The sequence below is a fragment of the Oncorhynchus kisutch genome, linkage group LG12 (genome assembly GCF_002021735.2).
Source record: "Oncorhynchus kisutch isolate 150728-3 linkage group LG12, Okis_V2, whole genome shotgun sequence".
NCBI lineage: Eukaryota > Metazoa > Chordata > Actinopteri > Salmoniformes > Salmonidae > Oncorhynchus > Oncorhynchus kisutch.
The window spans coordinates 24779467-24793604 of record NC_034185.2 but is presented as its reverse complement, the minus strand read 5'-3'; the positions used below and the strand labels follow the sequence as shown (position 1 = coordinate 24793604).

The window sequence follows — 14138 nt, the reverse complement described above, 5'->3', positions numbered from 1 at the left end:
AAGCAGGATATCCTTCTCGTCGGACTCATTAAAGGAAAAAGTGTCTTTCAGTCCACAATGAGTAATCGCTTTTCTGATGTCCAGAAGTTATTTTCGGTCATACGAGATGGTAGCAGCAACATTATGTACACAATCATTTAAAAAAAAAACAATTGCACAATTGGTTGGGAGAATGTAAAACGTCAGCCATGTTCTTCAGCACCATCTTCAATTTCATACTGTGCTTCCTCTTCTGGAATGGAATGAAAGTCTCATTCATGTTCCCATGATTAGGGAGGAAAAATAAAACAATAGTTTCACATTAACTTCCAGAAATATGCAAGACATAAAACAAAAGAAGTTGAACAATCTGTCCCGAGTCCACATTGACATAATCTGTGACAGTAGGTCAAATATGTATTTCATAGAAATTTCTTCACCACCTTTTTAAAGCCCTTTAAACTGGATGCAGCCACCAGGTATGGGCTCTTCGCTGGCTGAGACACTAGCTCTATAAAAATTCCTGAGTAAACAGCATCCAGAGGTTGTTTCCTGCTCCTCTTTCAGAGGAAGACCATAAACCCAGTCTTTTGAACTCTTGATGAGAATACAGTGCTCTTATATTTTCTCAAAGGAAACCATTAACAGATAGGATAGATAAGAAATGTAAAAGAAATCATAATAGGATATAATCGTTCTCTTTCACATAAGAATGTATTGGTTATTAAAGTTGCTTCCTTTCTATGACATCTAACAAACATTTCTTACCGAAGGATGTGCAAATGTGACGTATCAAGAGTTGGCTACAGTGTGAGAGAGAACACCCATGTTGCATTAAAACCTTAAAATAGGTTAAAAATAGCTTAAAAATTCCTCTGTGGAGATGGGAGAACCTTCCAGAAGGACAACCATGTCTTTACGGTAGAGTGGCCAGACGGAAGCCACTTCTCAGTAAAAGGCACATGACAGCCACATGGAGTTTGCCAAAAGGCACCTGAAGGACTCTCATACCATGAGAAACAAGATTCTCTGATCTGATGAATGCCAAGCGTCAGGTCTGGAGGAAACCTGGCACCATCCCTACAGTGAAGCATTGTGGTGGCAGCATTATGCTGTGGGGATGTTTTTCAGCTGCAGGGACTGGGAGACTAGCCAAGATGATGACAAGATGAATGGAACAAAGTAGAAATATCCTTGATGAAAACCTGCTCCAGAGCGCTCAGGAACTCAGATTGGGGTAAAGGTTCACCTTCCAACAGGACAACGACCCTAAGCACACAGCTAAGAAAATGCAGGAGTGTCTTCTGGACAAGTCTCTGAATGTTCTTGAGAGGCCCTCCCAGAGCCCGATCTAACATCTCTGGAGGGACCTGAAAATAGCTGTGCAGCATCGCTCCCCATCCAACCTGACACAGCTTGAGAGCAGAGAAGAATGAGAGAAGAATGAGAGAAACTCCCCAAATACAGGAGTGCCAAACTTGTAGCGTCATACCCAAGAAGACTTGAGGCTGTAATCGCTGCCAAAGGTGTTTCAACAAAGTACTGAGTCAAGGGTCTGAATGTAAATGTGATATTTTAGTTTAACACATTTGAAAAAATATATATAGTTTTTGCTTTGTCATTATGGGGTATTGTGTGTAGATTTATGATGGGGGAAAAAAATGATTTAATCCACTTTAGAATAAGGCTGTAACGTAACAAGATGTAGAAAAAGTCAAGGGGTCTGAATACTTTCCTAACGCACTGTATATACCGATCAGGTCTTACATTAAACACAGAGCTTAAAACTCAAATCAGATGTTTTTTTAATTGCATGTCTCGCAATTCCACTCAAGTGCATTTCTGATGGAATCCATTATTCAAAAGGCATGCATTCCATAACTAATGGTGGTTCAGATTGCAGTCTAATCGAAGCTTTGACTGAATGTGTGATCCAACTATCTCAAAGACTCCAATTTCTCCTTGGATAACTTTAAAAGTAGACCTAATCGAATCTTGTGGCTACATTAATATCGATTAGAGATATGAATATCTGATGGACAAGCTAAAGAATAACTGCTAGACCCTCAAAACAAGCAGAAATTACATTTGGCATTCACCTTTTGAGAAATTTGACAATGTAAATCAAAAAAAATCCTCCTATATTTAGATCATACGGCAATTACATTACAGATGTTTAGAATCAAAGAGTATTTCACTCTTATAATTGAAAATGACGAGGTGCAGATATTTCAATCATGTTCGCAGAACTCAATCAAGGGAGGCTGACGCTTTGTTGTTAATGTCCTTTTTGAGAGGCAGTGCCAAAATCCACTTCTGAAGGGAAACTGAATCCACTGAAAGGCCTGTTCCTGACTAGCTTTGAAAATAGTAAAATGTCAAGACTCCTAAAGTACACTTAGCGGCCAATGGCTTTGAAGATATTCATTACTAAATTGCCCTCAGACATTCACGACGTGATAAGCTTAATTTAGTGGATATTGTTACAGAATAGAGGAAATAGAATTAACAAGGAATATGAAGTAGTACATTATGATAACTACATTATGATATCTTACCCAAAAATCAACAAATCATGATGTGAAGACAATTGGGAAATAGTAGATAAATGTGTCATTGTGTGCAAACTTGTTTAAACGTTCCAAAGACTGTATCCAACCTTTAGTGTAGCTGACTAAGTATCTCACCGTTTCTAACTGATCCATCAGCTGCACAAGAAACTTCCGACATTCTGGGGTTTTGCTGTCCAGTTTCATTCCCGTCTGCATGGCATAAAGCCGACCTGAAAGAGAAGGAAAAGGGTATCACTATTTTATCTCAGAGCAATGTGTCAGGGGTGATGATTACACTTAATGTTTCCCAGAAATACACTGAGTACCCTCAGAACTGCCTCAAATTCATTGGGGTATGGATTACAATGTGTCGAAAGCGTTCCACAGGGATGCTGGTCTATATTTACTCCAATGCTTCCCACAGTTGTGTCAAGTTGGATGTATGTCCTTTGAGTGTTGGACAATTCTTGATACACACAGGAAACTGTTGAGCATGAAAAACTCAGCAGCGTTGCAGTTCTTGACACACACACAAACCTGTGCACCTGCCACCTACTACCATACCCCGTTTAAAAGGCACTTAAATATTTTGGCTTGCCCATTCACCCTCTGAAATGGAACACATACACAATCCATGTCTCAATAGTCTCATGGCTTAACCTGCTTTACCTGGATTCACCTGGTCAGTGTGTCAGGTGAATGTTTTGTACACTGTGTTCAAACAAAACGTTAGAGTAGTCTCTCTTTATTATCCCCGAACAGCAATTCTTATGGTAAATATCAAATGTGGACTGGGCACATAGTTCTGTTACATGGTCAAACATTTTTGGGGTTCAGGGTGAGGTCTTTCGAAATAAAGTAGGCTACCCTAAATCACCCAAAGTGTCCATTTGTCCAGCATGTTGGGACGGCAGGTAGCCTAGCGGTTAGAGCGTTGGACTAGTAACCGAAAGGTTGAAAGATTGTTTTCACGTTCTTCTCTGAGTTATGATGCTCACTTTGAGTGAAATGATTCAACATCCCAACAGCGCAAGTCCGTGAACGAGGCTGTGTACATATTAGCATTATTGTTATTATATCCTTAGCATTGTTTCACTCAGCACATAGAGCCAAGAGGCAATCTTGGCTCATGTTTTCAACACACGCTGTCCATCCACCCTCTCCTCCATGTTGACAGATCCTTGCGTCCTTTGATTTTATGCATCCAGGCTCAGGACCATTAGCGCTCTTCTCTCCGTTTTCAGAGATTGAAAACATGCGCACACCCAGACATCTGGTGAAGGACTATCCCATGAGCCTTAAAGTCTTCCCTGTGTGCAACTTTGACACACACTCAATGTTTGAGAGGCCATTGCCAAATCCAACAACTCTGGGTTTACAGCTGTTTCGAGTGCTGCAGTTTCCAACCAACAAAGAACTCTAAAGAGCCATACCTAATTGACAGACATTCTATTGAAGTGATAGATGAATGAAGATGTGTGAAATTATACAGTGGGGCAAAAAGTATTTAGTCAGCCACCAATTGTGCAAGTTCTCCCACTTAAAACGATGAGAGAGGCCTGTAATTTTCATCATAGGTACACTTCAACTATGACAGACAAAATGAGAAACAAAATCCAGAAAATCACATTGTAGGATTTTTTATGAATTTATTTGCAAATTATGGTGGAAAATAAGTATTTGGTCACCTACAAACAAGAAAGATTTCTGGCTCTCACAGACCTGTAACTTCTTCTTTAAGAGGCTCCTCTGTCCTCCACTCATTACCTGTATTAAAGGCACCTGTTTGAACTTTTTATCAGTATAAAAGACACCTGTCCACAACTTCAAACAGTCACACTCCAAACTCCACTATGGCCAAGACCAAAGAGCTGTCAAAGGACACCAGAAACAAAATTGTAGACCTGCACCAGGCTGGGAAGACTGAATCTGCAATAGGTAAGCAGCTTGGTTTAAAGAAATCAACTGTGGGAGCAATTATTAGGAAATGGAAGACATACAAGACCACTGATAATCTCCCTCGATCTGGGGCTCCACGCAAGATCTCACCCCGTGGGGTCAAAATAATCACAAGAACGGTGAGCAAAAATCCCAGAACCACACGGGGGGACCTAGTGAATGACCTGCAGAGAGCTGGGACCAAAGTAACAAAGCCTACCATCAGTAACACACTACGCCGCCAGGGACTCAAATCCTGCAGTGCCAGACGTGTCCCCCTGCTTAAGCCAGTACATGTCCAGGCCCGTCTGATGTTTGCTAGAGAATTTGGATGATCCAGAAGAAGATTGGGAGAATGTCATATGGTCAGATGAAACCAAAATATAACGTTTTGGTAAAAACTCAACTCGTCGTGTTTGGAGGACAAAGAATGCTGAGTTGCATCAAGAACGCCATACCTACTGTGAAGCATGGGGGTGGAAACATCATGCTTTGGAGCTGTTTTTCTGCAAAGGGACCAGGACGACACATAAGTGTAAAGGAAGGAATGAATGGGGCCATGTATCGTGAGATTTTGAGTGAAAACCTCCTTCCTTCAGCAAGGGCATTGAAGATGAAAAGTGGCTGGGTCTTTCAGCATGACAATGATCCCAAACACACCGCCCGGGCAACGAAGGAGTGGCTTCGTAAGAAGCATTTCAAGGTCCTGGAGTGGCCTAGCCAGTCTCCAGATCTCAACCCCATCGAAAATCTTTGGAGGGAGTTGAAAGTCCGTGTTGCCCAGCAACAGCCCCAAAACATCACTGCTCTAGAGGAGATCTGCATGGAGGAATGGGCCAAAATACCAGCAACAGTGTGTGAAAACCTTGTGAAGACTTACAGAAAACGTTTGACCTCTGTCATTGCCAACAAAGGGTATATAACAAAGTATTGAGATAAACTTTTGTTATTGACCAAATACTTATTTTCCACCATAATTTGCAAATAAATTCATTAAAAATCCTACAATGTGATTTTATGGAATTTTTTTTCTCATTTTGTCTGTCATAGTTGAAGTGTACCTATGATGATAATTACAGGCCTCATCTTTTTAAGTGGGAGAACTTGCACTGACTAAATACTTTAAAACTTTTTTTTGTTTTTTGTTTTTTTGCCCCACTGTATATGACTAGGCAACTAGATTCAGCCATGGGTGAAGTGGAGTGGATGTTGGGGGGCCGAAACGTAATTCTACATTTTTTATAGTTCAAATTGACCACAAGTAAGCCCTAATGAGATTGGATTGGAAAATAATCATTTTATCCCCCCCAGATCTATATTTTTTATTTTGACAAAAAACTTTTGGGGGGAAAATTTTTATAATCACTTGGGCGTGTTGTGGCCCGTGGGCCGCCTGTTGCCGACCTCTGGACTGACTAGGTTATAGACATAACACAAGAAGAAGCCACTCAGAATAAGAGCAATGCCATGAAGAGGCAGAACAAAAAAGCAGAACACTGATGCTTTGAACGTGTAGTCCACAGCCTGAAGTGTGAGCATCTGAAGGACTGCAGTCAGAGCCTTAATAATGAGCTGACTCCAACCGGGACAGAACAACAATCATCGATCCAGTGAGTTCAAAGTCATTAGCTACACAAAGTAAGACAGGCAGGTGAAATTTTTTCCGGACCAGCACCCAAGTAGGTGTCCACCTCTAAAATTAAGATCATACCTTCCACACGTTGGTGATTTTAATGCTAACAGCATGAAGGATGCTGCTGTCCCTTAGGGAATTAAAAGATGAGCCACTAGATCAGCTTGTAGCCTAGAGCCTGTCTAGCCAAAAAACATGACATAATTGTTTGCCATTCTTCAAAGAGTGCTTTAAAAGAACAGGATAAAGCTGTACACTAGTAGGGATGGGCATGACATTTTCTGACTGTTCGAGTACTCGCATTTTTTTTTTCCTCCAGAGTACTCAAATATTTTTTTGAACATAAAGGCCCACACTGTAAAGAAATGTGTGCATTTATCTATAGGCCTATGCCAAGTGTTGCGACAATGCCTCATTTGTCATAACCATTAGAGATAATAAATCCTAATTGCTAAATTGACCCATATATATATATATATATATAAATTCAATAAAAAAGCATGTGCCATTTAATTTAATGAAACCGTAACATCAACAATATCGTGAAACACAATCTTCAAAAAGGCAGTCACCTCAGCAGTGGCGATTGCTCGTAGAAGCCTATGGCTATGCAAAGGCATAGCCTTATATTGTTCATTTAGCAGACAAGACGCTCTTATTTCCCAAGCCCTTATCACAATCAAGACACCTATTTTATAGTTAAAAAAAAAAGAAATGTAAAAAAAGTTGCCACTGCAAAGTGAGGGGCGTCTAGAACAGTTTTTTAACATTATTTTAAACGGGGCTCAATTTAGCGAGTTAAAATACTTTTTCAGGGTTACAAAATATGTCTTTTCGCTATGCAGATATTAGTTTATTCTGCCAGTTGTTTTGCATTTTCTGAATGGATGAACAACTCCTCATTGAACACTGCATGGCTACATCTGTTTGGTGAGTAACCCTACGCTTAATGATTCTGGTGAAAACATGCTCTGTCTGGTGAAAACATGCTCTGTCTTTATCAAACTATTTTTTTGTGCGTATTTTCAGTATGGAACCTGTCTATGTTTAGGGGGTTATAGCCTAGGCTAACCAATTCTAAAATGGCCGTTCGCAATGAAGCCTAAACGGAAAATACATGGGAATATTATTCCAACTGCAGCTCGTTGTTAGAACACGTTTTCCTACTTCAGTCAACCAGTCCATTTTTTATGTGTGATAAAATTGTTATTTGGCAAGGAATGTAGCTTGTGTATCCCATCAGTCAGATAAATTTTTATAGGCATTTATTTATGTAGGCCTAACGGGAGCTTGTGTGCGCAGTCAGCATGTGTATGTATGGAGCGGTCAGAACGCAATTGAGATAATGAGACATGGAACTGTGTGATGCATGGCTTGGTTAATGTTTTGTTGTGCCCCGCAAATGCACATGCACAAATGGAACACTAGAGTCAACGCAAATCAACGTTGTCTTCAAAAAAAATTCAATGGCCCGTTCAGGCAGCCACAAAGCACATTCCACCAAATAGGTTTACAGTATTTGATTATAATTATTATTTTATGTTGTTGAATTTTTACCCCCTTTTTCTCCCCAATATCGTGGTATCCAATTGTTAGTAGCTAGTATCTTGTCTCATCGCTACAACTCCCGTACGGGCTCGGGAGAGACAAAGGTTGAAAGTCATGCATCCTCCGATACACAACCCAACCAAGCCGCACTGCTTCTTAACACAGCGCGCATCCAACCCGGAAGCCAGCCGCACCAATGTGTCGGAGGAAACACCGTGCACCTGGCAACCTTGGTTAGCGTGCACTGCGCCCGGCCTGTGTCCATCCCTAGTAGCGCCGATGCAATAATTTATTCACCAACATTTCGACAGCAAGCGGTCTTCATAGAATAGGCTACACCAAACCATGAGCAAGCACAACATTTCAGCAAATTTGGCCTAATTGTTATCAAGAGGACAATGCAAAGTACTGTATTTTATTGAGATCTTCAGAGAGACCAGTGATGCAGTTGTCATTCTGACCTATAAGTTGACAACTGCCTGGCCAGCCCTCTTTGCCTTGAAAGCAACAGGTTCCATAGGCCTGCCTGTGCGCTGAGAAAGTAGGCAACCCAACATCAGCTTCCAAGTCAGCAGCACATCAATAGGGCATTTTAGTAATTTTAGTATACTAAATCAGCAAATGTCACATTTCCAAGGTGGGATAGGGTATCATACAGTGCATGTTATGACAAAGGTTGAGTTTTAACTCCCTCATCTAACTCTAATTTCACAGTCATTACATTGTAAAACAGGGTGGACTAGCAATTAATACTTCCCAGCAGAAAATTAAAAAGCAAATATACCCAGCTGGGAGTTCTATAAGTATGGCAAAAACACTGATTGTTCATTTTAATGAAGGGTTCTGTGTCTTTGATACAGGGCTGCTCTAAGTATGAAGCCTATAAGTGGGCAAATGTTAATGTTTAATTGTAAATTTCAATGTTTACCGATGGAATTTGGTAACATTTCTTGTCCAGATCCATGTGTGATAGGCATGTGTCAGTGAGTCAGTTATAGTTGTAACAACATGGCCTTAAGATATCTAGCTAGGCTAAATTCTGCATTCAAGGCACAGATATTGTTGTAAGGCCTCATATAGTGAACAAAATTCAAATTTTGTTTTGTGTTTTCAACACCTGGGATGCCATCATAGTGTATGGCAGGTTGAATGCTGTTGCATTAAAAATTAACAAGAAAAAGCCTGGGGCTTGAAACCAATAGTGGGCCTGTTACATGGTTCTCTCTCCTACAATAACACTGGCTCAATTCAAATTGCAACTGAACATAAAACACAGGAAAGACGCGTTAAGGTGACCAATTTACAAGACAGAAGAAAAACAGAATACAGTCACTACTTTTGGTTGGCTGAAGCAGTTTAGATTTGATTCTAGTAGGTTCAGCTTAGATAGAGGCACAATATTCATTATGCTCACCATTAGCTTTTGAGAAGAGAATTACATGGCTTTTAAAATGCCTTCACCATGTGTCATATATCAAAACATGTCAGAAATCAGAAGAATAGAACATTTTAGAAAACACTTTTCAAAAGTTTGAGCCAAGGTGCAGCTGTGTAAGGCACTGCATCGCAGTACTTGAGGCGTCACTACAGACCCGGGTTCGATCCCGCACAATGACGCAGCCGGCCATGACCTGGAGACACATGAGGCGGTGCACAATTGGCCTAGCGTCGACCAGGTTAGGGGAGGGTTTGTCTGGCTGGGATGTCGTTGTTCCATTATGCTCTAGGGACTCCTTGTGGTGGGCCGGGCGCCTGCATACTGACTTCGGTCGCCAGTTGTACGGCATTTCCTCCAACACATTGGTGAGGCTGGCTTCCGGGTTAAGCGAGCAGTGTGTCAGGAAGCAGTGTGGCTTGGCAGGGTCGTGTTTCAGATGAAGCATGGCTCTCGATCTTCGCCCCTCCCGAGTCCGTACAGGAGTTGCAGCGGTGGGACAAGACTGTAACTACTAATTGGATACCACGAAATTGGGGAGAAAAAGTGGTAAAAGTCAATTAAAACTATGCCAAAGGCCACCTGTTTTTTATTTCCTAAACAGTTAGCCATAACGAAAGCAATAGGGATCATTTTGCTCAGATATGATGATCACTGCACATCACAGCGGGCACTCACAATGTCATCCTTTGTCAAGCCATTACGCCCATACAGCTTAACATCCAATTCTCCTCTTCTGAAACAATGCAACACTGAGACCATTCACGACAGACGCAAGGCCATGAAAATAAAATCCATAATCCACTGTACTTCAGAGGGGGAAATTATTTTGCCATGGGCAGAACTTTCTGTGTGAGTGTGGAAGGGGGTTGGTGAGTAAGGGAACTTCATGGATGGCCAGGGGGGGGGTTACAGTATTCTCTCCCCTAGACAGAGATGTAGGAGAATGACAAACTACAGTGTCCAATGACACAAAAAGAGACAGTCAGCAGCATTCATTCCTCTGCAAGGCTCCACAGATGGTAGTGCGTGCAGCCCAGTACATCACTGGGGCCGAGCCCCCTGCCATCCAGGACCTCTATAACAGGCGGTGTCAGAGGAAGGTCCCAAGAATTTGAGGACTCAAGCCACCCAAGTCGTGGACTGTTCTCTCTGCTACCGAACGGCGGCGGTGCCGATGCACCATGTCTAGAGCCAACAGAACCCTGAACGGCTTCTACCCCCAAGCCATTCCCGATAGAAAGTTAAATAGGTAGCCAAATAGCTACCTGGACAATCTGCATTGACCCTTTTTGCACTAACTTTGACTCATCACATACGCTGCTGCTACGGTTTAATATCAGTCACTTTATTCCTAGTTATATGTACACATCTACCTCAATTACCCCTGCACATCTACTCAGTACCCTGTGTATTTAGCAAAGTTAACGTTACTAATTCTTAAAAACGTTTCTATTATTTCTCTCTGTATTGTTGGGAAGGACCAGTAAGTAAGCATTTCACTGTTAGTCTATACCTGTTGTTTACGAAGCACAATAAAATTGTATTTACTTTAATTTCAGAAATGTGGAATATAGCTAAAGGGGATGGTTGACTCTGTCCAATGTAGCTTGATACACAGGGATTAGTGTCGTTCATTTAATACACTGAATGTTAAGAATATTTCCCATCTCAAAAGTGAGTCAACTTTTCCCCCTGCAGATGTTCTTCCACAGAAATAGACAGTGTGGTAGTTGAACCTCCACTAAGTAGGCCTAATCCATGACATCCTTATTAATGTATGTTGAAGTAACAAATCGGCCTATAACTTTCAGTCAATCTTTCGGGTTTCAGATATGGTAGAATTTGACTAAAATCCTTGCCAAATGGAAATAAATGGGAGGAATACATGCCTGTCCTGGCATGCATCCCCAACGCAAGCTTGACATTAGTCATAAAAAGAGTGTGAGCTGAGTCCTCAGTTTGGGCGTGACCAAGTCTTCATTGACATTTGCAATGAGAACAGAATTGGGTATGCTGGGATGCTAGCCCGCGCACTCAGCTCTCCTCACTACAAGGATGTTATTATGTACTATAGCTGCAGTTCAATCGGAAGACTAGATCCAAGTCCCGGAAGCGGGAGAGAAAACAACTCAAAGAGAGCCTTTTCCATAGGTTAATACTATAGCACAATGCCAGGGCGCAGGGGCCTACACTAGGAGGCAGAACACAGGCCCATGGTGCTGCAGATGAACCGGAGGTTCAGCAATTTTTGCTTCTGTGCTTCAAGTTGGCCATGTTTTATACAATATAAAGCAGCAGGAGAACACAATGTTCTATTTGAAATGAAAGCCTCTGTGTTGGTTAGGGTTACTATGTGCTGTTGAGGCGGGATATTAAATCACTGTGGTATCCTGCTGCTAGCTTGGACATTCATATTAGGGAAAATGCAATCCATTAAGTGGAAGTTCGTTTGTAGTCATTGTTTGGCCTGGGGGTGCTTGGGTTCAATAATGGTGGGTAATTATAGGGAAACAAATCAGTGCTTTTGTTAAAACCATGAATTTCCCTAGTTGTATGGAATGGATCAAGTAAGCTGTAGCCTAGATGATGAACATTGCACAAATAGGCTTGGCGTATTTTGGTCAATGTAATATAACGGCTCGCCGATTTAAAAAAAGAATGATTGTTGTACCACTCTTTTGTAAAGCCTGCCACCACTAATCCACTAAATCAATACACTAACCTATAGGTCTTGAGTCCTCTAACCATTGTCATGTGCTGAATGCTTGACAAAAGAGGAAGTTCATTTGCTATTCAGATGGTTTCATCCAGACCATCAAAATGTCAGACTAATAACTGTGAGAAAATCCTTATTACATTAGGTAGACTAGTCCATTTGATCCTATTCAGTCTGATTCAAATAATGGCAGCCATTTTCCTCTTGTGAGTCTGATTTACATTGGACCTTTGAAGCTAGAATAGCCTGGGATATAGGATACTCTGCAATCAAGTAGAGGTACTACATCGTCTTGATTCTTGACAATTAGATTTAGAGCAATGAAGGTTCTCTTAACCATAACATTTCAAAACAAAGGCAAAATCAGTTTGAGAGAAAAGTCAGTCCCTATGGCCGTCAGCTCTACAACCTTCTTCCAAAGACAATGGGGTTGAGTCATTCAGAGATATGTCAATGCTGACCTCCAGTGGCATGTTGAATTACTGGTCCACTCTGATGCTCATGGGCCGTGAAACAAGGAACTCGTGCTGAAAACCTTCAACCATCTCTGCTTCAGTCCAAACCCCAAACCAGCCTAAATAAAATCAGCCACAATTGGAGAACTCAAGAAACACCAAAGCTACCCGACTTTCTGTCTAAGCCCATCAACTGACAATCCCCAGCCATAATTATACACACAAGAAAACTATCAATAGGGCTTATTCCAATAAGGCTCACAAAAACAGAACAGATTAGTGTCCTTCATCCAAAGGACACTAATTTCTCTACTCATGTCCTTTCAATTCTACCAACACACCCGCCACTGCAATTAAAATAAAAGAACCAGTCGGGCAGTGAAACTGCGCAGTGATGCCAAAACTGGAAAAACATGTTCCTCAGCATATTTGGCTAATCCACCTCACAGCATGTTCTGCACATCCCATACATCCCTTTCAGCCAAAAGCAGCCATTGTCAGTCATCAGTATCTTTTTAATGAGCCATGGTAATTATATTTAAATTCAATCACTTTTGACAACAGCTGTTTTGATTTGAATGAAACCTTCTATACATATTTGCCCATCGTAGAAGTGCTCAGAAGATGACTTTTTGGACCTCAATGCCAAAACATTCAAGGGATAAAAGGTGCTCAAAGATGATCCAGGTCTTCGTCACTGGAAAAGATAAACGATTGAGAATTATACAATTTAAAAGCTTACAAACAGGTCAAACTATTTTATAATTCCTTTAAATATCGTGTAAAAAATAAAACAATTTAAAAAAAACGTAATTATCTCAAAACACAAACTCCCATTGAGTTCATATTCGCATATGTTGTAGCTTAGTAGTGCTCAGCAATTAACCAACATTTGTTATTTTACGGTTTTTAAAACAACTATTTGACCGGTTGTTTCAATTATTTGAATTCCATTTCATTTGTTTCTGTTGCTCAATGCACATTGAAAAGTTTTTCTAGAGATAAATCAGATCAAACCCGAACTGTGTGATGTAGTAGGGAGTTGTTTCCAACAAGCCAATATTCGACAGTTTAGTGAAAACATGGTAATTAACTACAATGACCATAATCCTTTGCACGCCTACTTGTCCGGCCTTTAGCCGTGGTATATTGGCCATATACCACAAACTCCTGAGATGCCTTATTGCTATTATAAACTGGTTACCAATGTAATTAGAGGAATAAAAAAATGATTGTTTTGTCATATCCATGGTATATGGGCTTATATACCACAGCTGTCAGCATTCAGGGCTCGAACCACCCAGTTTATAATCTTTATTAAAACACTTTCTCAATATTACAGTACACAAATAAAAATGTTTTTCAAACACTTGTTTTGAAACATTCCATCTAACAACTCTTAAGCCTTATATTACAGAAGTCTCCAAAGCACATTGTAGAATAACCAAATACGATTAATGAGAATGGCAGGAAAGATTAACCCTTTCACAAAAGGATTCTAGTGATAACATTGCATTGGATGTCAGCTAGCCTTATGTGTTAGACACTGCAGATGTACTGCAGCCTAGTAGTTCACTAAACTATAATGTTTTCAAGATTTTATTAGAGAGTTTAGGACTCCTGTCAGCTCCCAGAGCTAGCCTATAACAAGGCTTAAGCTCAGTAGGCTAACAAAGTCTTAAATCACCCAGATGACCCAGAGACAGTACAGTGCCTTGTCGGTCACAGCATTTTGAAAGAAAACGTCCTTTGTGTAAAATAACTAGCTAGCTAACGTTAGCTAGCCACAATCCACCATAAAGCAATTAGGCTGCGCTTGATAACAACATAGCCTAGTCATAGACCATGTAGTGGCACTGAATAAAATGTGCTTGCTAAG

General features: G+C 40.8%; 1 protein-coding gene across 1 annotated transcript in view; it reads right to left on the bottom strand.

Moving 5' to 3' along the window:
• The window catches only part of vta1 (vesicle (multivesicular body) trafficking 1), a 43857-nt gene that overhangs the window by 28809 nt on the left and 910 nt on the right, over nucleotides 1-14138 (bottom strand). Inside the window, exon 2 of the mRNA XM_020496547.2 lies at nucleotides 2667-2761. Within this exon, the coding sequence (XP_020352136.1) occupies nucleotides 2667-2761 (95 nt within the window). The remainder of the gene's footprint in view (nucleotides 1-2666; nucleotides 2762-14138) is intronic.